The sequence below is a fragment of the Caretta caretta genome, chromosome 6, assembly GCF_965140235.1.
Source record: "Caretta caretta isolate rCarCar2 chromosome 6, rCarCar1.hap1, whole genome shotgun sequence".
Taxonomy (NCBI): Eukaryota; Metazoa; Chordata; order Testudines; family Cheloniidae; genus Caretta; species Caretta caretta.
This window is the reverse complement of record NC_134211.1, coordinates 13,369,090-13,393,324: the sequence shown is the minus strand read 5'-3', so window position 1 is coordinate 13,393,324 and position 24,235 is coordinate 13,369,090. Positions and strand designations below refer to the sequence as shown.

Genomic DNA, 24,235 nt, shown 5'->3' with positions numbered 1-24,235 from the left:
AGCCTTTGAGGCACCTAGCCCAATGGGACTCTAATCTCAGCTGAAGCCTGTACGCTCTACTGTAATGCAAATGCAATCCAGCCTCATCCATTCTGCCTACTGCTCTGTTCCTGCTAGTGATGGTTGGGCCACAGTTAGAAGTCGATGAGCATGCTCCATCCTTGGCTAACGAAGTTGACCCTTTTAGCTCAGACAGGAGCCTCTCATGCTTTAAGATCCAGAGGTCCCAGGGTCAATCCCTGCTGCTGACAACACACCCCAAGCAATGCAGCATTCCACAGACAATGAACCATAATTATAATGACAACATCCACTTCAAAGGTGTTGCGCTTATACTGCTGTTTCCCTAGCTATGCAGGTACCCTTCCTAAAACAGAGTGTCCTCATGGTTAGACTAGGGCACTGGAGCTTAGGAGCCTCTATTTTCAGCTCTGCCTCAGGAAATCCTTAACATTATTGCCTCAGTTTCCCCAAATGAAACATGGAGAGAATAATAACAATGCACCCACTAATTAATTAGTTAAATTTTGTAAAACACTTTGAACATCTAAGCATATAAGAAATTGATTATTCATTATAATCATTATTATGATTAAATTATAATAATTATTATTATTGTCCTCCCATTTATGCGCTCGGTGATGTATATAAAAGGGTAAAGCCGGAAGGGAGTGAATGCTAAAAACACATGAATTATGAATACCTTGTTATTGTGGTTGCTATTTGTATAGCACCGACAGTGTGCATGGCACTTTATAGACAGGTATAGAGAGCAGGTCCTTCTCCTCAAAAGCTGACAATCTAACCAGTCAACTTACAAACAGAGAGAAGAGGACACAACAAAAGCCATGTACATGGCTGGGGTGGCCTAGCGTGTGCCTCCAGGGCACCATGACTTAAGAGGGATGCTGGTGAAGATTTTCTAAAATCAAAGGCCAGAATCTACCTCTTACAAGGTGCAGTATCACCAAACCTAGGTGTTCAAAAATAATGAGTCACGTGCCCAAAAATTCATGAGCTGGCACTCAGAAATGTGGAAATCTCAGCAAAGACACCAGAAATTAAACATAAGTTGTCCTGGCCACAGGGGAGAGACAGGACTTGGTTGTAATCAGTGCTTGAAGTGGTAGGCAAAACAATTTTAAAAAACGGGGGGTCTCATCACCAGCAATTAATTCTCCTCCCCAAACCAATTATATCCCCCTTGTTTCACACACACACACCCATCAATTTTGTCTTCACATCTGTTCTGCCCCCAGCCTCACCTCTGCCCCTCCTGACTGGGGGAGAGCTCTGCTTGCCTCCTGCAGTAACCCTGATTCTCTTCCCCGGGAAGTGGGGAAAGCAACCAATCAGAAGGGGATTCTCCCCACTGCCCCAGTGAGACTGAAATGTGTGCCCATCTTCGAAATTTTATTTGTTGGATCTGTGCTCCTTCGTGACCCAACACACTTTACTCACTGGCTGTAACAGATAACAAGGGGATTCCTGCATGAGACAGGCCTCACTGTTTGCTCTGGTCCTCCAACTCCCAGACTGACTAACAGCCCATACTATCTAGTGTCACCAAACATTGTCTCCCTAAGCCCTAGCCTGGGGTAGGCAATCATAGGAGTAATTGAGGACTCCACCTTCTAAAACCCAAAGAGAGGTAGAAGGAGAGGGGGTGTGTATGATGATAGGTAGACATAGATGAGAGAGAGAGGAGTGTATGGAGATAGGTAGCAGGGGTGTAGATAGATAGAGACACAGGAGGATTGGGGGAGAGCAGCCCACGGTTTGCTTAATTCACTTATTCGCAGCAATGGTAAATAATAATACCACTCCCAAGGGCCTGGGGGGGAATGCCGGAGGAGCAGGAAGATGACCCCTGGAAGCCGTTTGAAGGAAGACTTGCAGGAGGCAGGGGGTCACCTCAGGACAGGGGGCCCCGGAGAAGGGCAGGACGAAGTAACCTTGGGGTGGGGTAACTGAGCGAAGGGCTTGGGGTGCGTGAACTCTGCCCATGCTGCAGCAGAGCGGCAGGGGAGCGTGGCACGGGGTGGGGGTCCCCAGGTGCGAGGCCTCCTGGCAGTGCCCAGCGGCCCCCACAGGGACCCCAGCCCAGGGGTGGACGATGGGACCCAGGGCCTTTGGCCGGGCAGCTCTGCCCTTCGGGGGAGCAGGGCTCTGGTGCCTGCCCCGGTTTTGTGGAGGTTTTGTGCCCCAGCTGGTGAGGCTGCCCACAGAGCTGGGGCAAAGCAGTGGCGTTGTAAAGCTGGGCCTGTCAGTAGGGAGGCCTCCCCCAGCCCTCAGTGCTCCGGTCAATGGGAGAGGAAAGAGACACGGGCCCTTTAAGAGGCCACAGGCAGGGAATGAGACACTGTCCCTTTAAGACACCCCCCCCCGGCGCTGTTTCTTTAATGGCAGGGGCGGGGCCGCTAGACGTATTGCGCCTGCGCACCGGGTCTTTCAGGCCCCACGGATGGGGGGGACTTGCGCGATGACGTCATGTGCGTGTCCCTTGACGCGACGGGCGCGTATCGGGGGGCGGGGGCTCGGAGCCGGAGTGGGGGCCGCGCTGGGCCTCCCTGGCGGTGGGAGTCTCCGCGCCGCTCACCATGTTCCGCTACCAGGTGAGGGGGCCGCGCAGGCTGCGACCTTTGACCTCTGACCCCAGTCCCTTGGTCACTTCTACCCCCGCCCAGAGCCCCAACTTCCTCCTCGGTCACGGGGGGTGTGGCGGGCACGGGCTGGGGGGGTACGAGGTGCTGGCGGGGCTCGGGCCGGAAGGGGGTCTGGGGAGGTACGGGCTGGAGGGGGGCCTTTGTGTGGGGCATGGGGTGGGGTATGTCTTTAGGGGAGATGGGGCCGTGGTGTGTGTCTGCGGGACACAGAGTTCTCGGGTATGGGCCCGGGTGTCTGTCGGGTGGCATAGGGCTCGCAGGGGCACAGGGTTTTGGGGGCAGGGGCTGGGTGTGTGTTTGGGCGGGCTCGGGTTGGGGGGGGTCAGAGGGGGTGCAAGGTTGGGGGGGGCATGGGCCGGGAGGGTGTCTGGGGGGGTGCAGGGTTCGGGGGGTATGGGCAGGGGAAGTGTGGGGGGACATGGGCTGGGGTGTGTGTTGCGGGGGGCATAGGTGGGGGGATGTGCTGGGGAGGGTATAGGCTGGCATGGGTGTGTGACTGGGGGGGTGCATGAGCTCGGTGTTTGGGGGGCATGGAGTGCTAGGGGGTCTCTGGGAGGCATGGGATGGGAGGAATTTTTGGGGAAGTATGGGCTGGAGGATCTTTGTAGGGAGAGGTGTGCAGGAGGCATGACTTAGGGATGGGTTTAGTTGTGGGGGCAATGGGCTACAGGTCCAGAGGAGCCTCTGTTGCAGGGTGCATGGTCAGTATGTGACAACGGGGGTTCTGTGTATGTGGAGAGGGTAAGGGAATGCCAAGGGCATGGGTCAGAAAGGGATGTGGGGTAGGGAGTTCTCTCTCTCGGGCTGGGGACTGTGGGATGCTTGTCTGAGGGGGACGCCCTCCCCCCTTGGAGTGGGGGTGAGTGGCTGAGAAGGTCACACTCAGTGGGTGCCCAGGAGGCCTCCCTGCGCAGGAGCTGTTTGGGATGGAGGCTGTTTCAGAGGGGCAGAGCTAGGTATGCACTTAGCAGGCTGGTGCTTGGAATGCTTGGCTAAGGTGACTGCTTGGTATATGGGCTCTGCAGGCTGGGGGTGGGGGGCACACACATGGAGTAGGAGGCTCTGAAGTTAAATTTAAAGGATGTAGGCTGGGGAATCTCTCAGAAGGGGGCAGCATGTCGGACTGGCTGAGGCTGCCTCTATTAGATGGGGCTGCACAGAGCGTGGGCTGGAGTCAGAGACTCTGTGGTATAGGCTGGGGATGCCATGTAGGGTATGAGCCACAGCACATCCCGGATTTGATCTGTGGCTCCTTTCTTAGGGAGGTAGATATAGGATATGGCGGGGACATGTCTCTCGGAGCAGGAACTACCAGGATACAGGCCCAGGGGCAGCCTTTCTGAGTATAGTGTGCATGTGGGGTATGTGTGCCCCAGAACTAGATTCAGATGGCTACTCTGGATATGGGTGCACCAGGTTGGGATCAGACATTAGTTCGGGAGGATGCCCAGGATGTTGGCCCATCAGATTGGGCTTGATGATGGTCGATTTTATTCTGTTACATGCTATGTTATTTGAAGAGTTATGTGCCTGGCTGGTGGGGCCCTGAGAGTGGAACAGCTTGAGGGAGAACGTGATTGAATGGAAGGTATGGATGGGGTAGCCATTACGAGTTTGGGAGCTCAGGCAAGGGGCACACTTGTTTGAGGAGGGTGCATGGGAGGACTATGGGGGTGTGCTTGGTCTGTCGTGGGTGGGTAGGGGAAGAAGGTTCCTTCTATCCCTTGTATTTATCTGGCTCCCATCACTCTCACAATCTTTAGTGTATTTATCCTTGTAGCACCTGTGTGAGGCAGGGCTGTGCTATTATCCCCTTTGCACAGATGGTGAACAGGCCCCGAGAGACTAAGTGACTTGCCTAAGATGTTATAGTAGCAGAGCAGGGAAATTGATCCCAGACTGGCTCCCTAATCACTGGACTATTGTCCTTCCGCTCATGCTGTCAGAGGAGGTGTGCTTGAAATGGGATGTTTATCTGTGGGGTGGCATTGCCTCATCTAAGGAGGCATGCTTAGTAAAGAAGGTGTGTGTAATGGGTATGTGGGAGGTGAGTGATGCCTTAGTCTATGCTTGGGCAGAAGTACCTTGTCTGATGGTCATGGGTGCAATTTGGATGTGTGGGGGTGTCCTGGGACACACTTACTAAGGGATGACATGCCTTGTCTGAGGAGTTACATTTAGTGTGTGCTGGAGGTGATGTCTCTCTTTTTCCTCTGAAGGGCCACATTTGTGATGTGCTGGTATAGGGAAATGAGACAATCTCCAGGAACGGGTTCAGACAGACAAACTCGGCGCCCCAGCTTTGGGCATGAGGTGACTGAGAGGAGCCCACACTAGTGATGCTGGGAGGGCAACTAAAACTGGCATATCTGGAGGCCTGCTCATTGTTCTCTCTCTGCTCCTTTCCAAGTCCCTGGAGGAGTGTCCTCTGGATGAAGATGAAGATGCCTTTCAGACCCTGGGCGAGGAGGATGAAGATATCGACCAGTTCAATGACGACACGTTTGGAGCTGGTGCTATTGGTGAGAGCTGCATCTCCCATTCACTCCCCTTTCCTCCTCTCTGTCCCCAGCTCTCCTTCAGGGAATGCCATATCTGAATGGAAATCCCTTCAGTCCTGCCCTTAGCCACCCCACCCTGCAGCTCCAGTTCCGGGTTGCTCCACCCATAGCTTTGCTGATGTCCCTCAGTCCTGAGCCCCAGCTTTCCCTGCTGTTCCAGTCCAGTGGTGCCTGGGAAATGTAACTGTCTGTGGAATAAATAAGTGGCACTAAGGTACCAGCCCTGCTTCCTTTCTGTGGTTCCTTTGCAGATGACGACTGGCAGGAGGCACATGAGCGGCTCGCAGAACTGGAAGACAAGCCTGCGACAGCTAGAGAGCTGGAAGATGGGGCGGTCAGTGATGAGATGGACCTGCTGGGGCACCATGAGGAGAACCTGGCTGAGAGGCTGAGCAAGCTGGTCATCGAGAACGAGCTCGAAGATCCAGCCATCATGCAGGCTGTGCAAACCCAGCCTCCAGTGCAGGTGAGTGCAATATTTGTGGGGGTGGGGGGGCAGAGCCTGGCTTCATGGAATGGATGGAAAGACAGGAGAGCCCTCTCCATGATAGTTCATCATACTCTCTTTTACAGCAGCCAGGAGGCCTCAACTCCAGCATCTGGGATGGATCTGCAGTTCTGAGGCGCATCCGAGGACCGCTTCTCACTCAGGTGCCGTGTCCTGTCTCATTATTAATCCTGCAAAGGGAGCTCAGAGTCTTTCGTGGAGCCATTTTCCTCCCATCTCAGGAATCCCTTTCCAGTGCAGAGCAGAACTTTTGCCATCTCCAGGAGCATAAGATTTGCCAGTTCTGTGTCCCATTGCACTGAATCAGGCCACCAGCCCTTTTGGTCTGGTGTGCTGCCTCCTGTTGCTCAGATGAGGCTGTTGCCTGGGGGTGCTGGTTGCAGATGCATCAGAGAAAGTTGCAGTTTTCCATAATGTACTTCTTAGCTTATTGTATTGCACCCCATGCCAGGTGGGCGATTCCTTCTTGAGTTCTGTGAAAGCCAGCTTAGACCCTGAAGTATGAGACTTTATTTACTCCTGAAGAGCCATTTTGCTCTGTAAAGTGACTCTAAGATAGTATTGTGGAGGGTGGGCCAGCACTTGCTTCTTGCTGACTCTAGATCAAACATGATCTATTCACGAGAAAGTCTTTTAGCTGCCAGCTCTGCCAATTTCATCTTGGATCTGCGAGCCAAGCTGGGTTGTTTCCTGCTTGTGTATTATCCCCAGTAACCCTGCCCCATTTGAGAGATGTTACAGGAGTAGTTAAGTTGATGTGAACTCCTCAAGATAAAAGAATCTGCCATCACAACTTGGCTAAGAATGCTGCTGCTTGAACCAGAATAGAGTCCAACTAATTCGTCTGCATCTGGGCTGGCTCTGCAGGGCTAGTCAGGCTAAAAAGTATCAACAATGTGTCTATTGCCATGAAAGGCAGCAGATGGAACAATAATACGTAGCACACAGTTCTGTTCTCCCTGAGTCTCTCGGTACTTTGCAGAGCTTGCTAGTGACAGATGTGGTGACTTGTTCTTTGCTTTGCAGTGAATCCGTGGCAGAATCCCAGATAGAACTCAGTCCAGTGTAGGGTTTCATACTCTAGGCCAGGACTCCTGCCCACTAGATCATAGCTGCAGGTGACACATTGAAGCTCCCCAGAGAGCATTTGCTTTCCTGACCATCCTCCCCCTGTTTCTCATTAGGCAGATTTCCTTGCTGTAGCTGTGCCGCGAGTGCCTCTGTTCTCACTGAGCCTCAGTGCGTGCTGGGGTTGCCACTGGCAAGCTGGTAAACTACACACAATTCAAAGTAGCTAACCACTGGCTGTTTTTTCCCCTCCTCCCGTGTGCAGGAGGTGCCCTCGGTGTCTGTGCTGGAATATGCTCTGCCTCAGAGACCATCACAGGGCCAGGAGGATGAGCGGGACCTCTCGGAGCGGGCACTGCCCAGGCGTTCGTCCTCCCCAGTCATTGGAAGCCCCCCTGTCAGGGCTGTCCCCATCGGCACCCCACCAAAGCAGGCCACCGTGCCCAACTTCAACCAGCAGGTACCTCTGCCCCTCACGTTTCTCTGGCAGGAGGTGGATCTGGTCACCATGGTTTCAGGAAAGGGTGGTGTTTCCAGGAAGAAGCAGGGTAGAAATGGGAAAGAGAGACCCCAGAAGGTGAAGACCCTGAAATTTTTAGGGCAGCTTAAGGGAGCCTGCCACTAGCTTTTGCCACCACACAATCTTTAGAGTAGCAACACAGCTGAGTGCGTGCCTGGATGCTGATAGGTGGAGAAGAGATTAATGGTAGGGTGGGTAGGCTTGTCCTCTTAGCCGCTCTGTCCTTTAGGTGCCACTACTGTGCCTGGAGCCTACATGATCCTCCTTCATACGCTGCTTTCACATGCCAGCAATTGGCAGACGGGGAGGGACGTGGCATTGCTGCCTGAAACCAGATGCTATCCAGCCAGAGTCTCCTCCAGAAGAAACAGTCTGAAGATGCTGCTGCTGCTCTGTGTACTGGGGGGTTCCCCCCCTACCACAAGATGGGGGAATTCGGGGAGGTGGAGGGGCTCTACCATATGGCACACTGCAGGCTGGTCTGATAACTCTGTGGGAGGAGCTGCCTGGCAGATGTTGGCAAGGAAAGGGGAAGCTAGTTTCTAGGACTAAGACTAGTTCCCTTGTTTTGGTTTCCCCCTCCTGATAGATCCTGTGTCCGAAGCCTGTTCACATCCGGGCCCCGATGCAACAGCGTTATCCTTCCCCCTACAGCGAGAGGATGTCTCCAAACCAGCTCTGCAATGTCCCGGTACGGAGTGTCTCATGCTCTGTGTATTCCCAGCCTGACCCCTCACTCTCTAGGTCCCCCGGCCCCAATAACTGTCCCTTCTATCATCCCAAAAGTCTGTTTTCCATCAACTTCACCCCGAGCCTCTTACTCTGTCTCAATAATCCTGAAGTCCTTTCCCATAACCATCACACTTGTCCTCTGATCCCTCCTGTAATGCCATTCCCTTCCACAGATCCAGGCTTCTGGGTCTAAACTAACTTTTTCTTAAAGGGGAATCATCTGGTGTTCAATGTTCTGACCTCCATGTGTCGACTAGAGATCCCCCTTTCTGTATCTCAGCACCTCTTTCCTTTTCCCCGTTCCTCTCAGGCCCGGGTGTATCCCACGTGCTGGAAGCTCATGTGCCTATCTCTTGGCCTCCCTGTCACTGATCTGGGTGTAACTGTGGTCTCTCGTTTTCTCTCTGATCCGAATGTATCTGGAGCATGCACCTGCTGAATGTCCATGTTGGGTTGATTGGTTCTTTGTTTAGAATTAGTGTTTCCTTTTTGCTCTTCCATTTTCTTTCCCCAGAATTCCTCCCTGCTGGGCCACCCGTTCCCTCCCAGCGTCACTCCCGTTTTCACCCACCTTCAGAGAGCGCAGCTTCTAGGAGGAGCACAGGTAAAGCTCTGACTATTCCCTCTTGTTCTCAGTCTTTCCTCAACAGCATCTTGTGTGCGCTGCATTGTCCTCTGGTGTCTGTGTCGTCTATTCTGCCTTTGCATGGCTCTCTCTGTGCTGCTCCTTCTCAGACAGTTGGTGGTGGTTCCCATTGCCTGCTCCCCGGATGACTAGAGCTGTGCCACTCAGTCTTGTCTGTCCCACTCTCTCTGTCACAGTGGTAATGTTTGTGGTGGTCTCTCTCCCCCCACCGCCCCTTCACCCTCATCTCTGCAGGCTGGACGAATGTCTCCCAGCCAGTTTGCTCGTGTCTCTGGACTCGTTGGCAGCCCCCTCACATCCATGAACCCCAAGTTGCTTCAAGGCAGAGTTGGGCAGATGATGTCTCCAGCCAGTGGGTTCCGTGCCTTTTTTGGAGCGCCACCGCCCCCCGCGCCACCCCCATCCCAGCAGCAGCACCCCCCATGTCCTGGGTCCCACTTGCAGAACCTAAGGTACGACACTTATCCTCTGTCTCCCATCATTGAGCTCACCGCACTGAGTTTGAGAGTCTCTGTTGACTTTCTCCAGAGATGACAGACCTGAGGTTACAACTCTCTTCTTTAGGCCTCACCCTCAGATGTTCAGACCAGATACAACTCACCTTCACCCGCAGCATCGGCGGCTCTTACATCAGAGACAGCAGCAGAACAGGAAGTGAGTACTGGAATCGCCTGCATTCGGGTGTGTGTGTGGGGGGGGTAATGAACTCCACTGCGGGAAGAGAAGATTCACCTGGGTTCTAGTGCCAGAGAAAGAGGGTATCACACACACACCTCCTTGGGGGTCTCCTAGGAGTTCATGGTCCCCACAGTCGGGCGTGGCCTCTCAAGAGCCATCCTGCAGTGCAGGCCATTATCAATGTGTCCTCTCCACTGTGCCCTTTCTGTATCTTCTGAATTTTTATGGATCCTCCCACCAGCCAGCACCGTAGTCTGAATGGCTCGGCAGGGGACCGAGTGGGCCACCGGAGCAGCCATCAGGAGCAGCTGCGGAAGGACCCCTATGCCAATCTCATGTTGCAGCGGGAAAAGGACTGGGTATCAAAGATCCAGATGATGCAGTTGCAAAGCACTGACCCTTACCTGGATGACTTCTACTATCAGGTAAATGCTTTGCACTCACTAATTGAGCCATCCTAACCTAGCTTCCACCTAGGGATGAGCTTGGCTGTCCTAGGGGCTGCTGGCCTAGTGTGCTAATCCCCTGTCTGCAATACCTGCACCCACCCAATAAGTGACTGCTGGGAGGGTGGCTGCAGCTGAGCTCCCAGTATGATGCTGTTAGCTGGCTTTGTAACTGTGCTTCAACACTCCCCCTTCACCCCCTACACCTGTGCCCCTACACTGTCTGCATCCACTCAGGCTGGCTTGTCAGCCCTATCAGCTGCGGGACTGTGTGTGATGGCACATTGGTTCTGGGGGCCAAGCTGCCCCTGGTCTCTCTGTGCTGGGATCCTAACCACCACCACCTCCTCCTCCTCCTCCTCCCTTTTGTCTCAGAATTACTTCCAGAAGCTGGAGAAAGTGTCAGCGGCAGAGGAGATGCACGGCGATGGCCCCAAGAAAGAACGTACTAAACTCATCACACCCCAGGTGGCCAAGTTAGAGCATGCCTACAAGCCAGGTAAATGTCCCCTCCCTCAAACCGCATCCTGGGTTGGGGAAAGGTAGGGGGGTACATGGGCCAATAGGGAATTGACAGACCTGTGGTGACGTATTGGTCGTGAAATAGTATCTCATTCCCTAACCGTAGTGCTCTTTTAATGGTGGAGGATGGTTACCTGTCATGGGGCTGGAGGCAGAAGAACCGCTGTCGACTCGATCTGGAGACGGCTGGCATTGGGGACAGCTGCAGGGATTCCTTGGGGAGGACAGGGAGAGATCAAGGTTCTCTGGGGCATTGATGTGGAGGCAGGGTGAAGCTGGAGGAGACTGAGTGTAAGATTTCTCTGGGGTAGATAGAGGAGCAGAGGCTTGGGGCAATGACTCCATCCACATTCCTCTGTCCTTGCAGTGCAGTTTGAGGGCTCGCTGGGGAAGCTCACAGTCTCCAGTGTAAATAACCCCCGGAAAATGATTGACGCGGTGGTGACCTCCCGCAGTGAGGACGATGTGAGTAACAGCAGACATGGCTGCCCTGCGTAGTCTGGGCTCTTTCTTTCTACCCGGGGTTTGGTCCTCCTCTCTTCGCTCACTCCACTCCCCATCCTCTCCTTTCTGACACTGTTTTTTGTTCTGTGCTCCACCTGGGCCCGCCTCGCTCTCTTTCCCTAGGAGACGAAGGAGAAGCAGGTTCGAGACAAGAGACGTCAGACCCTTGTCACCATTGAGAAGGTGAGTGTGAGATGAGGTCCGTCCCCCCCCCCCCCCCCCGAATCAGAATATCAGGGTTGGACGGGACCTCAGGAGGTCATCTAGTCCAACCCCCTGCTCAAAGCAGGACCAATCCACAATTTTTGCCCCAGATCCCTAAATGGCCCCCTCAAGGATTGAACTCTCAACCCGGGGTTTAGTAAGCCAATGCTCAAACCATTGATCTGTCCCTCCCCCTCTTTGCTCCACAGCAAGAGTGAACCAAGCCAGTGCTCCAAGGGAGCTACCAAACCCACGTGCAGCGGCTACCCCTTGGGGCTGGGGATATGTTCCCAGTAAGCCATGGGAAAAGCGATTCCCTACACACCCCCTTCCCAGATCCCTGCGCTGAGTCAGGCACTGCCTTATTTCTTGCTCTAATCGAAGCTCATAATAAACAATGGAAACACCTTCCCTCTTCATTGCCTGCTTCAGCAGCCAGCCAAGGAGAGAATGGTGGCTTCTCTAGGCTGGGGCTGAGGCACACTGGCAGCTTGCTGCCGCCCTTGCTGTACCCACTCTCTACAGGGCTTGCTGATCCAGCAGCACTCTCTGGTTCCGAGTCCGCTCGGAAGGCAGCGGCTTCCTGTCCTGACTAGCTGTGGGGGATAGCGGGGGTACCTGTGGCTGGCTCTGATCCGGCTGCGTGTCATGCAGACATACAGCCTCCTCCTGGATGTGGAAGACTATGAGAGGCGCTACCTCCTGAGCCTGGAGGGGGAGCGGCCAGCCCTGATGGAGGAGAGAAAGCAGAAGATCTGTGACATGTATGACAATCTGAGGGGGAAAATGCCCGGCCAAGAGAGGTGAGGAACGTGAGTCTGCTACTGCACAAATCTGTGCCACCCCCAGACTCGTTGCCCCACCCATGTGTACAGAAGGGAGAGGACTGTGGAATTCTTCTCTCATTTGCTTTGGGATGGGGTGAATGTCTACAGTCCATTCCCCATATCCACATGTGTGGGGCCGCCCCCTTTCTAGTAACAGGCTCACTGAAACAGCAAGGGAACTCTCCTTTGGGTGCTGCAAAGTTTTCAGTTGGAAAGGTGGAGTAGGAAGAGACCGAGACACTTGGGGAGGCTTGTGCCCAGTCCTGCCTGGAATAAGGCCTCTTTCCCAGTTCATATGCGGGTCCGGTCCTCTCCCAGGAAACATGGGAGAAACTAGGCAGGAGACCAACGGGCCTGGGCTGAGGAGGAAAGTGTGACCATGGCAGCCCTCAGATCAAGGATTTTATTGCCGTGGGGCCTGCACCTTTAGTGTTTGGGGATAGTGAGCAAAGCTTTTCCTATGCAGAGAAGTTAGACATGTATTTCATGGGCATGGAGGGGTGATGCTGCACGGGCCCTGGGTGCAGGGGGGTGGGGCGGGGGGCAGTGCTGCACGGGCCCTGGGTGCAGGGGGGTGGGGCGGGGGGCAGTGCTGCACGGGCCCTGGGTGCAGGGGGGTGGGGCGGGGGGCAATGCTGCACGGGCCCTGGGTGCAGGGGGGTTGGGGCAGTTGCGGTGCTGCATGGGCCCAGGCTGAGTTACAACTCCTAGCAAACCATTGAAAAGTTCTCCCCCCTTGGTTGCTTCCCAGCTGTAACTAGCTCTGTAACAGGGCAGTATGGTTCTCTTCTCCTGCCTCCCTTACAAAAAACAAAGTTCACTTCTCCCCAAGCCTGGAAAACTTCAGCCTTGTAAATGATGAGCAGCTAACACATACAGGGAGGACTCAGCATGGAAGCTGTTATGCGACTTTAGCTACAGCTGTCATTATTGTGCCCGTTATTATAATCTACTGAAAGGAAGCTTGAAGGCAGGAAGAAGCTTTGTGTGATGACTTTTTTTTTTTCTTTTCTCTTTCTCCCCCTCTCCTCCATGTGCTTCCCTTCAGGCCAGATCAGTGATGCTTTTGGGAAGGTGTCCTTTCTGGCTGGGGAGAGGTCACAATTAAATGCAGGCCCATGTTACAGGGGTGTGGGATTTCCTGTGAGTCCCTTGCATATACCCACTGTGAACTAGGGGGTCATTCCTATATCTGGCTATTGACAATCCGAACATTCTCTTGGCAGGCCGAGTGACGACCACTTTGTGCAAATCATGTGTATCCGGAAAGGGAAGCGTATGGTTGCCCGGATCCTGCCCTTTCTGTCCACGGAGCAAGCGGCCGACATACTCATGGCAACAGCCAGAAACCTGCCCTTCCTGATCAAGAAGGATGCTCAGGATGAGGTAACCAAGGAGGCTGTGGCAAAAATAACTTCCCCCTCAGGTTGTTGGTATGAGTTGTGTGTCTCTGCATCTCAGAGGTAGCACTGTCCAACGATCAGAGTAGGGGACTGAGAATCTGAACTCATACCTTCACTCTCTGGCTCACTGTGTGAACATGGGGAAGTTGCTTTGTATATCTGCAACTCCATGAATGGGGGTAATAACTGACTGGTCTATATGTAGTATTCCTGGCCTCATATGGGTTTGTGAGGATTCAATATTTAATGTTTGGGAAAGTGCTTTGAGATCCTTGGACAGGATGGTCCAGTTAGATATGTAGATGTCCATTGTACGCCCATTTTCATCACACACTTAACTCCAAGAAATTCTCCCTCTAGATTGAAACTGGCCATGATTGCCCAAAGCTAGAAAGTGAAAGCTTGAGAAAAGTCCATTCAGACAGTTAGCCTATTTCTTTCCCTACTTTCTTAGGCTATGTCTATACTAGAAACAATACAGCGACATAGGTATGGTGTTGTCACTTACTATGACAAAAAGAAAAGGAGGACTTGTGGCACCTTAGAGACTAACCAATTTATTTGAGCATGAGCTTTCTTGAGCTACAGCTCACTTCATAGCTCACGAAAGCTCATGCTCAAATAAATTGGTTAGTCTCTAAGGTGCCACAAGTACTCCTTTTCTTTTTGCGAATACAGACTAACACTGCTGTTACTCTGAAACCTTACTATGACACTTACTGTGGCAACAGAAGGGGTTCTTCTGTGCTGTAATTAATCAGTGAGAGCTTAGAGGTGGGAACTGAGGTAATGAAAGAATTCTTCCATTGACCTAGCAGTGCCTATGCCAGGCCTTAGGCTGGCTTATCAATGTCACACAGAGCATGACATTTTTCACAGCCCTGAGCAATGTAGTGAAACTGGTCTAACTTTGAAGTATAGACCAACCCTAATAACTATTTACCTCTTCTTGCTTTAAAGGAGATGATGGGGGAAGGAGGGATGGTGGTGGACTCGTTTCCTTGGTTACTGCTTTGTGATGTGTACAGGCAGCCTGACTATTATTTGTATTACATTAGCACTGTTAGGTTTGTTGGTCCTGTCTTTTTCTGGGAAACTCTATGGACTATAGAGAACTAGTAGGGTTATGACATAACTGGAAGGTCTTTTGGGTAGCAATCATCCTGTTTTTATGTTTATACATCTCCTAGCACAATGACCTCTGTGCTACCATGATACAGATAATAATCCTCAGTATCAAGGAAGAGGGAAAGAATTTTTGTTAAACTGAGCATTTTGTTTTAATTAACGCAAACACTTGTCAAATAATTGAGAGAGAGAAGTTTTTGGAAGACTCATCACCCTCATTCCCTCAACTGAGGAATGAGAGCACTCCCACTTCAGTTTTCTAGTCCTCTAAGGAGACATCTAGCAGAAACAGGAAAGACCAATATTTCTAAGGTAAAAAGACGAGCTGGAAAATTTTTTTAAAAGTAAACAAGAAGTCTTTCAGACCTTCTTCAGACTTTTTTTTTTTAAATAAACGAAAAAGGCATTATTCCAATCTTCATTTTCTTTTAAAATACAGTTTAATATGGAGAGATTCTCAAAAATGGCTGAACTTAAAAGGCCAGAGTTTTTTCCATCCTCTGAAGAAGTGTCAGCTGTTTTACAGGACACATGGAAAGTAGTGGAATTGAAAATTCACTTCTGCTTATGCAAAGTTCACAGTTTGATCTTGGAGTTTGTTGTTTATGTGGCTGTGACGGAGAGTAAATACATAATATCACTTGATACTCCCTCTAGCCCCTCAGAAAGGGTCTCAATTTCCAGGTACCTGGTTGAAACCCTATGGAATTAATAATAGTACAGGGCTTTAATAAAGTAATAGAGACCAGAGTGAAATCACCAGTGAGGCCAGTTGTTTGTTTTTTTGCTGATTTTTTTAAAAAGGGAAATGAAAAGATCTCAAACTTTAACTTCAGTGTTGCATTTACAAGCACTCAAACGTCTGGAACTGTCAAAAAAACAGGTCTTGGAGTAACGTTAGCCACGCTGTACGTGAGGTGCATTTCAGAGTGCTAGCAGGATCAGGTATTGAGGGCGCGTGCTGTGCTATAACCCGCTGAAAGATTCAGAGGCCAGGCTTCAGTGCAAAGAACAAAGATCAGGAAATAAATCAGAATCAGATAAAATAAGAATCCTCCCTGGACATTGACCCAAACCCATACTGAACCAACTCTTTTTCTGAGGCTGCCTCAGAACAAAACGTCAGCAACAAATGGAATGAGGGAATATTAGTAGCATGACTCCTTTTGTATTGCAGCAGCAGCATGTAGAAGCCTTTGGTGTGATTGGGGCCCTATTGTGCTGGGTGCTGCACAAACACATAGACAGCTCCTTTCTTCAAATGGAGACAATCTACATAGACAGGATTGGGTGGGAGAACTTAATATGTAGCCATCCCTGTCTCATCCTGGAGGTGATGCTGTCACTTCATTCCACGCAGGCAAACATCCCATTATTACTTTCCCTTCAGTTCCTGCCTGTCTTTTCTCTCTCCTGTTTTGTTAAGCATCTCCACTCTGTGTCACCTGGATAACTGGATTTACTCAAAAAGGGAACGCCCTTGAGAGCCCTTGCCCTGCTCACCAATAGGAAATGATACCTGGATTCGGTCCGATGGCCCCTCCTGGAGTGTGGGGAGCTGCCTGCCTAGTCAGCTGTCTGTGACTCATGTTGCTCTTCTCTCCCTCAGGTGCTGCTGTGCCTGTTGAGGCCATTCTCTCTCGTTCTCTATCATCTTCCGTCGGGGACGGTCACCAGCCTTCTGCAGCAGCTAGCGAACCTACCTCAGAGCGCCACGGCGCCAGCACCTGCCAACCTGCACCTCGCAGCTGTGCTCCAGAACAAGGTGCCTACGCCTGAGCTATTGCTGAGCACTGTGAGAGGCTGCAGCATCTGCCTACTCAGTCCCTTCACTGCTGGGACCCAATTAGGGTATAGACCCATCTGGTACCCTCAGAACGTGAGACATGCTAGAGACACTTCCCTTGAGTCTGTCCTTTCTATTTTTAACTGGAGGGTACCCTCATTAGTCCAAACACCCCCCACCCAATAGGAGAACGAGAGAGCTGGTCCCCTTCTCCACCCAGGCGGTGTGGAACCCCCATAAATGTGATTCCTGAACCCAGGGACAGGCCAACAACTCGTTGAGAGGCCGCCCTTTCTGACCAGCAGTTTCCTTGGCAGGAGAGGTAGCGTTGAGCTAACTGGCACTGAAGTCTCCTGCGTTGAATTGCAGCAACAGGGGTGGATGAGCAAGGCGCTAAAGGAATGGGACTGACTTGGGGAAAGGGAGTAAAATCTTCCTGCAGAGCACTTCCATTATCTCCCCTCTCCTTGCACTGCACAGCCAGCTGCGGGGTGAGTAGCTTTAAATGAGCTGAGAATTGCATATCGGAGTGAAAGACACCTTAGAAGTACCACCAGTTAGACGTGCAGATGATAGGAGTCTTTCTCCTTGTGCATCTCGTCCTCACAGTAGGGTCTGTTTCTCTGGTCTTCACTGCTTTTGCTTTAATGGTAGATAAGGCTGTATAGCACTCCTGGGGCCTGCAACATATCAGTTACTTTCTTCAGGATTCATTTGGATCCAGAGGAGAATTAATGTAAAAGAATGAATCCTGGAATTATATAAGCTCGGCACCTCCAAAAGCATGCTAAACAGATTCTAGTGGCTCTCCAACCAAGGCAATTAATGTGCCAAAGCATGATGGTGCTGGCTGGCACAAAGGGTGCTGGGCAGGCTTGGGAGCAGCATGCTGTTCTGGGGCAGTGTGCTGCAAAGGAGGAACAGTGCTATGGGAATTGTAATTCAATGCAGGGGCTGTACAATCCTTGCTGAATCTGGGAATAGGCTGCTTCTGAGCAATGGGAGCGTCTGATTTGATAAACCCAGCACAGCAAAGGAACCAGAAAAGTATAATGGGGCTATTACAGACAGGAAACCAAGAAGCACATGTCCAAAAAGCTGAAGGGAAAGAAGACATGCTGTTGTAGCAAAGCAACACCTCACGTTTCCAGTCCTACCCAGTGTCACTCTTGCACAGTCTAAGGCTAAACATGCTAGGCAGATGGTTTGTGTCTTAATCTGACTTTTCCCTCTCTGTTATTACTAAATCTTGTATATAGGGGTCCTGGTCTATTATTAGGGCTCTCAGGTGCTGTGGTAATACAAATAATAAATGAGAATGTTGGGCTCTGGAAACAGTGCCTGTGCTGGAGTAGGCCTCGCAGATACTGGCTGCAGTCAATGGGCACAGGGAAAGTCAGAGGGCCATGAGCAGAGGCCAGAAAAGGGGAAGTGAAGGCTTCAGACCTAGGAGTGGGAACTGTGGTCGTATAGCAGCACCAGGAAGAGAGAAGAGTCTGCCTGCTGTGGGTCAGGCCCACAATCGTCCCCTCCTCCATCCACACGCTGTCTTACTACTTCTCTCTCTGCAGTTTGGCCTGTCCCTGCTGTACTTGGTCCTGAGTCGTGGGGAGGAATTGCAGAATTCCAGTGCTGCTACGGAGCTAATGCAGGACAACCAGTGGTGAGTTCCAGCTGCATCCCTTAGCTGCGTCCCCCCCACTTTGCCGACAATGCATGTTGACCAGTGGTGAGCAGAGCATACCCTGGATCAGTGTAGACACTGAGTAATATGGCCTCCTAACAGCAGATGCGGCTTGGTCTAGTAGTCAGAGCATAAGATTAGGAATTGGAACAGAACCCACAACTCTCCAGCTGGAGGAGGGATCACGCTGTGAGTTGGCAGCCTGCTACAGTAATTCCAGGCTTCTTATTGGTGTCTTGCTGATGTCTGTTACTACAAAGCTCCTGTGTATCCAGGAACTGATATTCAGTGGTTCTTTCTGGGCCTTCTTTGGAGTTAGTTGTGGAGAAGGTGAGCCCCACTGAAGGAGTCTAACTTTCTCCTAGGAAGGGGGACACTTCCTGGCCGCCAGGGGAATGTTCTGCATTAGAGTCCAGAGAGCCACAGAGGCACCCCAGTGACGGTGCATAGTTTTGCTGAATGCAGTCTCCGCCTGAAACATGGGACTCCAATGGCTGAAAAGGATTTAATTTCATAGAGGGAAAACAACTGAACATGAGCTTCTAGTGTGATGTAGGAGCAAAACGGGCTAATATGATTCTTGGATATAGAAACGGCCGGGAGGTGATTTTTCCATCTTTATATGGCATTGGTGAGACAGATAGTGGAACACTTTCTGCTCTTCTGATATCCACATTTGTAAAAAGGATGTTGAAAAATTAGAGAGTGCTAAGAAGAACCACAAAGAACTGGAGAAAATGCCTGATAGTGAGACACTTGAGGAGTTGAATCTGCTTACTTCAATCCAAAAAAGTTCAAGAGGTGACTTGATTACAGTGTATCCGCACCTTCAAGGGGAGAAGATACTGGGTGTTACAGGAGTCCGTCATCTAGTGGAGAAAGGCAGAACAAGAACCTGTGGCTGGAAGTTAAAGCCAGAAAAATTCAACTTAAGTCACAATTTTTAACAGTGCCAGTGATTAACCATTGTAACAGATGACCCAGGGAAGTGGTGGATTCTCCATCTCTTGATGTCTGTCTTCAAATCAAGACGGAAGACCTTTCTGGAAGATGCTTTAGCCAAACACAAGTTACTGAGCTCAGTACAGGGGTAACTGGGTGACATTTTTAGGTTTGTGTTATGCAGGAGGTCAGACTAGATGATCTCCTAGTCCCTTCTGGCCTTATCTATAAAGGGCTTCACCCATCCACCAGCCCCTGGGGTTCAGTCTGGAAATGAGAGATTGGTGGTCAATTGTTAAGGCACTGGGTGTGGCCAAAGTGGTGACCAGTCTGGACTCAGATGATTCCTAGAGTTCTTCAGAGTCAGCCACTATTCATTAGCTGACTTCTTATAGGCCAGCTAAGCTGTCTCTGGGAACTGAACTGTGGCCTGCATACCCTATTGGATCCTCATATGGGAGCATGACTGAGTGATTGCTACTTCTCAAACAGTCTCCCAGTGGCATTTCAGCCAAGTTGGTGGAGGCTTTTTGAGCTTTTTCTAGTAGGAACCATTGCTTAGGGTTTCACTATCACATGATGGTGCTTCCTTCCTGCTTCTTGACACTTACCCTCTTTCACTTTTTGTTTGGCTTTGGTTTCATTAATGGCTATGTGGCGAAAAGTTTCTTGTAGGACTGGCTGCACCTCTGCCCCTTTCTGGTCTCGTTGAGTGCATTTACATGTCTTGGGGTAGAATGTCACCCTTCTTCCATGCTTAGACTAGGCCCTGGGCAATAGCACACTGTGTATCCGCTGTGCTAACCCAGCAGGTCCAGCTGCTTTGGACACTTGCAGTTTCTTGTCTTGGGGGCATCTGACTAGAGGTGAATAAACTGACCATCAAGCTTCCTTAAGCCAAAGTTAACAGGAGGAGATTTTAACAGGAGGAACAAAGCTTGCAGTAATTGCATCGCTTGTGTGCGTCCACATCTTTGCTACTTGTGTCGGCGGTGCACGTCCTCACCAGGAGCACTTGCACCGATTGAAGATGGCTCCTGAAAGCCAGCAACAGCCAATGTAAGCAAGACAGTGTCTACACTGATGCTGTGTCAACCTAACTTTATTCACATTGATTCTATGCTGCTCATGGAGGGGGAGTTATTAAGTTGTTATAGCAGACAAATTATGTTGGCGGGAGCAAAATTTTAGTGTGGACTCTTAGTTAGGTCAACATGAGCTGCCTTGTGTGGACCTCACTCTATAGTGTAGACCACAGCTTAGTCTGGTTCCCCTGAGCAACTTTCCCTCTTTACCTCTCTCATCCTTCTTGAGAGAATCCCTTTCTAAATAGCTATAGTCCTTTTGATCTGCCATGTGCATGGGCCTCTTCCTGGTCATGATGATGTCTCTTAATGACCCTCAGTTGTTTGCAGAGGAATGGCTTATCTGGAGCCATTCTGTTTCCTTCCTGCTTGTTTTGCCTTGTCTTCTCTCTTAAACTAAACCAATATAGTCATATAGTAAACATCCCAATAACCGGGTCAACATACAGAATTAATAAATTATTGCAGAGCGTCTTCAATTTGGTCACAACTGGATTCCTCAGTGAAACAGACCCTATATACCGTCAAAACCTTGTTGAAACTGCCAGTCTCTATCTGCTGATAGGAGGTCATCTCACAGAATCTAGCTGGGTTTAGGAGAAGCAAATTAGGCTATCAGTAGAACTCCCATTCCTGTGCTTCTTGTCATCCACCTTGACCGCTAAATCCTGCCTGGGGTTGATGCAGGGAAGCTCTGTCATCTTGCCACCTACTCACACCTTCATCTGTGCCCTTCTCCTTGGCAGGACGGAGCTGATGTTCATGGCAACCCGAGAGCTTCTGCGGATCCCTGAAGCAGCGCTGGCAAAGCCAGTATCCACCCCCTCTAACCTGCTGTCCCTTTTTTCTCGCTATGTTGATCAGCAGAAGCTGAACGTGCTGGAGACAAAGTTGCAGTAAGTCCCTGTTTCTCGTCTGGTTTAGTGCTGTGTTTGCTGTCCTGCTTCCCATGTGTAATAACAGGGAGGGGGGCAGGGAGTTGTGCAGTGGCAGTGAGGATTTAAGTGACGCTCAGCAAGTGAGGAACAGGGAGTCAGGCTCTGTTGTCTGGAGCTGGGTGGATGTCAGATGCTTGAGGGTGGGGAGGAAGGAGTATGGCTGGGGAAGAGGTGACCAGGAGATATGTAGAGTTAGAAGGGTGTGGAGGGGGAGATTCAGGAGTTCAGCCCTGCTCTCCACAGTTAAACCATCAGGGATTTTAGGAGAACAGAAAAGTGGGAATTGCCAGTGCTGGACAGGCAGCGATGAAGACAAGTGAAGGTGGCGGGGATCTCAGTGGTGTTAGATGAGGCTTGAATGTCTGCATGTGCTCCAGCCAAGGAGGGGACACCGATCTCCATCACACCCTAGTACTGCGGCTATCTAACTCTCTCTTGTTCTTGTTTCCTCTGCCCTGCCAGGTTAGTGCAGGGGATACGGTAGGAGGTCTTGACAGGTCCTCAATGCCGGCTGCCATCCTTGCCGCCGCCACCACCACCACCAGAGGATTGCAGTGGAGGAGGGGAGGCAGTTGCTCCCCTGAAGCAAAGCCTTGTGGGATTTTTCTCTTGGATATCTGGCACGGAAGACCTCTCTTATGCTCTGTGAACTTGGTTGGGTGTGTGTTTGGTTTGTCCTCCCACCCTTCGCTGCTAGGTTGCAATTCGGCATGTCCTTGCTGTGTTCCCATTTCCCTCTGCATCTTCACAACAGCTGCTGCTTTCTCCCAACACAGCCCTGTCTTCCCCCACCTACCACATTCAGGCTACTGAGGGAGTGGTGAGGAACCCCCCCTCTCCTCCTTCCTGCCCCCCTGTCAATGCAGAATCCAGATAGCCAGGGAGACAACTAGTTGTGGGGAGAATCCCCATGTGCTCTGGAAGGTGGAGTTGGGGGCCTAGAGAGACATCTGTTGCCCAATGTCTCCTAAATGTTTGGAGGGTGTGACTTTTAGATGACAGGATCAGAGGGACAGTCTCTTTCTTCAATTTTTGCTCATTGGCTAAAACGTGAGAATCTGCTGGCTACTCCCCACCCCCATCCAAGCACTGAGATTTGGTCCCACCCCTCATACTGCACAGGGTGGGCTCTCCTGTCCCAGCTTGTCATGGGCCTCTCATTCTTTCTGAAGTTGCACAAGCTGGGCTCCCCTCTGTCACCCCTCCTAGTCCTGTGACACAGTGAACACACATCTTTGCACACTTGCCTCGTCTTCCTGAGAATCATTTTGCACCCCTCTCTCTCGCACCTGCCCCTTGGGTCAGGCCCATGCTGTCAAGAGCCCTCCAAGACAATAACCAAGGGGCCTGGCTTTGATCCCTAGTGGATAGAGCCGCTAATCTGAATGAATTTTCCATACCCAACCACTGCTAGATCCTGCTGTTTTGCTCCTTTTGGAATGTGGTGGGGTTTTTAATCTTACTTTGCTTTTAACAACAAAAATATTTGCACATGTAGGTATTCTACAACCAGTAAACTCCTCCCTATTAATAACCAGCTGCCCCTCCCTCCTAAATCCGCTGCTTTCTCCTAATCCCTCTCCCCAAAGAATTCTCCCCTCTAACCAAAACCACCTCCCCATAACTACTCTCCATACCCACAGTCGCCCCCCACCTCACACCCTCCATTTCCCTCACAACCAATCGAGTGGACCGTTCTTTTATTATATTATTCCTTTTTTGTGCTTCCCCCTCTCTCCCTCCCTGTTTTTGGTTCTGATGAAAATAAGTTTCTAAATTTACATTTTTATAGGGTATTGTAAATAAAAATGAATTGTATACTTGGGGGAGAGTAGAGTGCTTCCTTCCACTTGGTGGTCTTGTGCCTCTTCGAGCTCTTTCCATCATCCCACAGTGCCTTCCAGACAGGCTATCAGCAAATATCTCTTACCTCTAAAGCCTGAGGTGCAGAAAAGATTTTGATAGAGGGCTCTTTAATCTAGTGGACAAAAGTATAGCAGTATCCAAGACTTGGCACTTGAAGCTAGACATTTTCTGACTGAAAATAAAAACTTGTGCCTCAAAAATGAGGGTAATCAGCCATTGGAATCACTAGCCGAGGGCTGTGGGGGAATTCTCCATCTCTTTGTTGTTGAATCAGAATTGGACATCTTCCTAAAACAATATGCACTAGTTCAACCAAACATGGGCTCAGTGCAGGAATTGCCAGGTGCCATTCTCTGGCCAAACTGTGCAGGAGGGCAGACTAGCTGATCATAATGGTCCCTTGTTATACTCTGTCTTGATCATAGTCTTGGGAGTGGAGTGGGGGAGCTGTTTAACAGGGCATAGCACCACTACTGAAAGTTACGGCAGGATGTTAAGAACATCTCCACTGGAAATTGCAGGACTTGTCAAATCAATGTGAATCTTCAAGGCAGAACCTGACCAGGACCCCACTGTTACCATCTTGTGAACTTGCCAACTTTTGTGAAAAGTGCCAGGGAGGTTTTAACAACCAAGAAGTCTGCACTTCTGTTTCACGTCCCATTTGAAAAAGGGGACGTGTGGGCTCTTGCTACTGATTCAGAGGAAAGAACATATCCTGAATCATCAATGCTGCTACCCTTAATAGCAGCCAACTTAACCTTTGAGGTCTCCCATCTCTGTGCTGACAATCCTGCTTAGCAGGTGCAGTTAGGCACTCTCCCCTCTTTCTGTACCTGAAGTGGAATGGCTGGATGATGAAGTTGTTCCTAATGGAATCTCAGTGCAAGCATCAGTTACCTACCAAAGGAGCAGCCTGAGAAAGTGCCAGGGCTGATATGTTCAGCACCCAGAGCTACATGTGAAATCAGATCAATCTCAGCTAAGCTGCCATTTGTACATGATATGGGTACATACTGGCAGAGCAAGAGCTGAAAAGATCACATCACTGGGGACAGGTGGCCCTGCCACCCTGCATTGTTGAGTACGTCAGCCGCTCTGTTCTGAACCAATTGGAGTGGTTTTGTTTCAGGGGTATGCAGTCTCCTGGGCAGCTAAAGATGGAAGCACCCTTTTCTCTGGGCCAGGGTTAGCCGCAAGGATTCCAGGTGAATAAGGAAGTAATGGCTCATTTTAGCAATCCAGCAGCAAGCTGCTTTCAGTGGAGAGTGATGCTATGGAGATAGGGAGTTCTTCAATGTGCTTCCATTGCCAATCACCATCTCCTCAGACCTCGATTTGGCCTCAGCAGCTGCTCTTCATTTAGGGAATTCATCTCAACCAGCATGGTGGGGGGGTGCAAAGATGATGTAAAGCTGGTTGGTGTTTCCCTAGTGCTGGCGTTTTAGACCATGTTCACATAGCTCTTGAATACGGACCCAACCTCTCTCTGATCCTAAGGAACTCTGGAGGGGAGGATCG

At 50.7% G+C, this 24,235-nt stretch overlaps 1 protein-coding gene across 6 annotated transcripts; it reads left to right on the top strand.

The window, feature by feature from the left end:
• Positions 1-2,494: 2,494 nt before the first annotated feature.
• Positions 2,495-22,671, top strand: PATL1 (PAT1 homolog 1, processing body mRNA decay factor). 6 transcript variants are annotated; one of them, XM_048854975.2, is made up of 19 exons: positions 2,495-2,615; positions 5,077-5,188; positions 5,479-5,693; positions 5,801-5,878; positions 7,069-7,263; positions 7,913-8,014; positions 8,570-8,659; positions 8,936-9,153; positions 9,266-9,355; positions 9,621-9,804; positions 10,201-10,324; positions 10,715-10,812; positions 10,975-11,034; positions 11,710-11,858; positions 13,109-13,268; positions 16,023-16,178; positions 17,771-17,862; positions 20,657-20,806; positions 21,311-22,671. In XM_048854975.2, exons 1-19 carry the CDS (start codon positions 2,601-2,603, stop codon positions 21,330-21,332), a joined length of 2,310 nt encoding a protein of 769 aa, XP_048710932.1. In that variant the 5' UTR covers positions 2,495-2,600; the 3' UTR covers positions 21,333-22,671. The 6 variants fall into 6 exon arrangements, with proteins under 6 accessions (XP_048710932.1, XP_048710935.1, XP_048710931.1 ...); XM_048854978.2 differs by lacking the exon at positions 2,495-2,615 and adding an exon at positions 3,296-3,622; XM_048854974.2 differs by lacking the exon at positions 2,495-2,615 and adding an exon at positions 4,886-4,979 and having other exon boundaries at positions 5,804-5,878.
• Positions 22,672-24,235: the final 1,564 nt, after the last annotated feature.

Excerpts from the sequence above, each read along its gene's own strand:
- PATL1 (XM_048854973.2), top strand. The coding sequence starts at position 4,899 with ATGTGCTGGTATAGGGAAATGAGACAATCTCCAGGAACGGGTTCAGAC. Across the intron at positions 5,189-5,478 it reads GTTTGGAGCTGGTGCTATTG|ATGACGACTGGCAGGAGGCA; the intron begins GTGAGAGCTGCA and ends GTTCCTTTGCAG. Across the intron at positions 11,859-13,108 it reads AAAATGCCCGGCCAAGAGAG|GCCGAGTGACGACCACTTTG; the intron begins GTGAGGAACGTG and ends TTCTCTTGGCAG.